Source organism: Arachis stenosperma, chromosome 3 (assembly GCF_014773155.1).
Source record: "Arachis stenosperma cultivar V10309 chromosome 3, arast.V10309.gnm1.PFL2, whole genome shotgun sequence".
NCBI classification, from domain to species: Eukaryota; Viridiplantae; Streptophyta; class Magnoliopsida; order Fabales; family Fabaceae; genus Arachis; species Arachis stenosperma.
Window position 1 is genome coordinate 160,844,664 of NC_080379.1, and position 3,128 is coordinate 160,847,791.

Here is a 3,128-nt window from a genome sequence, read left to right on the forward strand (position 1 = left end):
TTTAAATGAGTGTTTATCCGCCAGCTAATCTCGTGCCCGACTTCTTTAGAACAGGTCGTGGTGAGTACCGACTTCATATATGAAGATTGGTACTGGTGAGACCCAATCTTTTGGGTTAGGTCCTTTGCTTGATCCTGGGCCTTTATCATTGGGTCAGGGTATGAACAGTGTCCCTACTCGAGCCCAATTTTTTCAAGATTTGGGTTCGAGTATTCAGCTCGGGGTCGTAGTCGACTTGTTGGCGATGTGATGGTTTGAAACCGACGTGACTTTCCGTGTCCTTTTGGCTCTGACAGTTACGTCTAATCAAGCGTCGTGTCCATTAGGGGTGTGCGTAGGTCTTGGTAACGGTGCACTCTCATTAATGACTGCCCCGCTTTTACCATTATGCCCCTAACGTGCTTATAAATACTTTCTCTCTCTTTCATTGTTTCGTTTCTTCGATCTTTCAAAAAATTTTTCCCTTCATCTGTGAAGCGTTTCATATCAGTTCGAGGGACTTCTTTTGTCGAAGGCTTTCGTCTTCTCCTACCTTCTCGGCAAAGGTTGGTTCTTTTTCCTCTCCCCTTGTTAATCGCTTTTGCTTGCATGCTTTTTATTTTCTTTGGAGAGGGAGAAGTGACGTTGTAGGCTTCTATTAAGTTTCGTATCCCCTTAGAGACTATCGTTTTTTATTCTTTTTCTTTTTTCCTTTGTAGGTTTTCATCGTATTTTTAGAAAAATGTCTTCTGTAGAAGCTCTTGCTCAATGGGTTGATGTTACGGTCCTGGGGGAAGAACCCTTGGTTGATGCCGAATTCATCACTCATCTTCGCACTCATCACCGCCTTTGTACTTTTGAGGAGGATGAGCCTAAGTATGAGTTGGTGGCCCCGGGTCTGGAAGACCGGGTTTGTTTTGGGAGGGGTTCCGAGGAGGTCCCTCATTTTTTCTATATGTATGAGAGCATGATTACCCGTTTGGGTGTTTTTCTTCCGCTTTCTGAATTTAAAATGGCTGTTTTGCGCCACTATCGAGTTGCCCCTACCCAGTTTCACCCCAACTCTTGGGGTTTTTTGAAAATTTATCAATTTATAAGTCACGTTTTGGACTTTCCGACCTCTTTGAGGATTTTCTTTTATCTTTTCCACATGACTAAGCCCTTTAGTGGGCTAAATAACAAGCAGCAATGGGTGTCTTTCCGAGCCATACAAGGTCGGAGAATTTTCACCCTTTTTGACGAATCCTTCCACGACTTCAAAAATTATTTTTTCAAAGTGCAAGCTGTAGAGGGTCACCATCCCTTTTTCTTGGACGAGAATTCTTCCCCTCGCTTTCCCCTCTATTGGTGGAGGTCTCCCCTTGTGAGAAGTACGGTCTGGACGACCTGGATGAGGTGGAGGCGGCCATTGTGGGGTTTTTCCGAGAAGTGTGGGGGAGGGCCCCATACTTGGATACTAGGAAATTCCTCCAGGGATCGCCGACCTTTGTTCGGTCGCAACTAGGTAGTTTTTATATATGTATATACACTTCTTATTTTCAACTTGTATCTGCCGACTTGAGGTTTGCTGACTTGTAATTTTTGCTAATTGTTTCTTTTGTAGACATGGCAAGGAAGAATGCTCAGGAAGCTTACCAGAGAGTTCAGGAGGCTAAAGCGAAGCCCCGGGCTAGGGCTGGTGGTGCCAGGGCAATCATCTCTCCTCCTCCTCCTCCTCCTCCTCCTCAGAACGTGGAGACTCCCTCTCAGCCCATTGTGATTTCTTCTTCCGCCTTATCTCGGCCGCTCCCCTCTGCCCGACTTCTTTCTGAGCCAGAGAAGAAGAAGCGCAAGACTTTAGAGTCTGGCTCTTCTTTTGATGGTGGGGCTAAGGCGGATGCTCTTGCATTCGTCCGAAAAAACATCTATCCTCATATAAGTATGGATGATGCTTCTGTTCGAAACCACCTCACCACTCTGGCCAAGGAGAGTTTTAGGGCGGCGGGTGTTTGTGGCAAGCTTTTGGATATTTTTGAGAAGACTCCTCTCAGCTTTTTGGGGTTAACCTCGAAGGTTGAGGAGCTGGAGGGGAGGCTTCATTCTTATCAGGAGCATGAGAGGGAGTTGAAGGAGGAGGTCGCCAAGCTGAGGGCGGAGAGAGATAGCCTCCGGGAGAAGGAGAGTAAGTTGCGGGCCCAATGCAACATGGAGGCAAGTTTGAGGAAGACAGCACAGGAGAGTTATCAGAGTTTGTTTCAAGATCTTGTGTCTGTGAAGAAGGATTTGCTGAACTCTCGAAATGCCTATGCTGAGTTAGAGGACTCTATTGCTGATGGTGCCGAGGAGGCTTGGAGGATCTTCAAGGAGCAGGTCGGAGTTATTGCTCCTGACTTGGATCTGTCTCCTTTAGATCCGGACAAAGTCGTCATTGATGGTGCTATTGTAGATCCTCCTGCCCCCATAATCGTTTCCGAGTCAGAATTGAAGACTCGGGGGCAGAGGATTATTGAGTTCCCTCCTCGTTCCAAAGACGCTCCGAGTTCTTCTGTTGTTCCTCCGGCTTCCTCTTCATCTCCCGTGGTTGTCTCTCTTCCCGGTCCTAATGGTGCTCTTCCTGACTCTGGTGGTGGTGATCCGTCTACTCCTCTGCAAAAATAACTTTTTTATGGCTATATGGGGGCTCGGCCTGTGAGTCCCCCCTTTTTTAAACTCTTTATATGTTATTTTGTCGGTTGGTGTTTGTTGAACAATTTCTTTTGGCCTTTTAAGGCCGTAAACAAAATATTTTATAAGTACCCCTTTTTAATAAGGGTTTTAACTTAACAAAATAAATGCCCTTTTTTGGATAAGGGTTTAAGTTACCTTATGCGTGTATGCTTTTCTGATTTTGATTTTTCGATGTCCCCTTGATCTTTTTCTGAAAACCTTTCCCTTTGGCTTGCCTTTTTTCTGAGCCTTTTTGTTTAAGGACTTTTGGACAGCCTTTAAACTTTTTCCTAGGTTTTTTCAATCTCTTTTTTGTTATTCCTTATACTCAACTTTGTTTTATTGAGTTCTTATGACTTAGGTTATTTTTGCGATTCGTTTTCTTTTCTACTCGGTTTTTTTCCTTTCGACTTATGAGTCTGGATGTTTCCGAGTTTCTCACGATCAACTTTTATAACCTCATT

At 44.8% G+C, this 3,128-nt stretch overlaps 1 protein-coding gene across 1 annotated transcript; it reads left to right on the top strand.

Annotated features, from left to right (window-relative positions):
• The first annotated feature begins 721 nt into the window (after positions 1–721).
• Positions 722–2,616, top strand: LOC130967106 (uncharacterized). The gene is made up of 3 exons (XM_057891928.1): positions 722–875; positions 1,583–1,734; positions 1,852–2,616. The coding sequence occupies exons 1-3, from the start codon at positions 722–724 to the stop codon at positions 2,614–2,616; spliced, it is 1,071 nt and encodes a 356-aa protein (XP_057747911.1).
• The last annotated feature ends 512 nt before the right edge of the window (positions 2,617–3,128 follow it).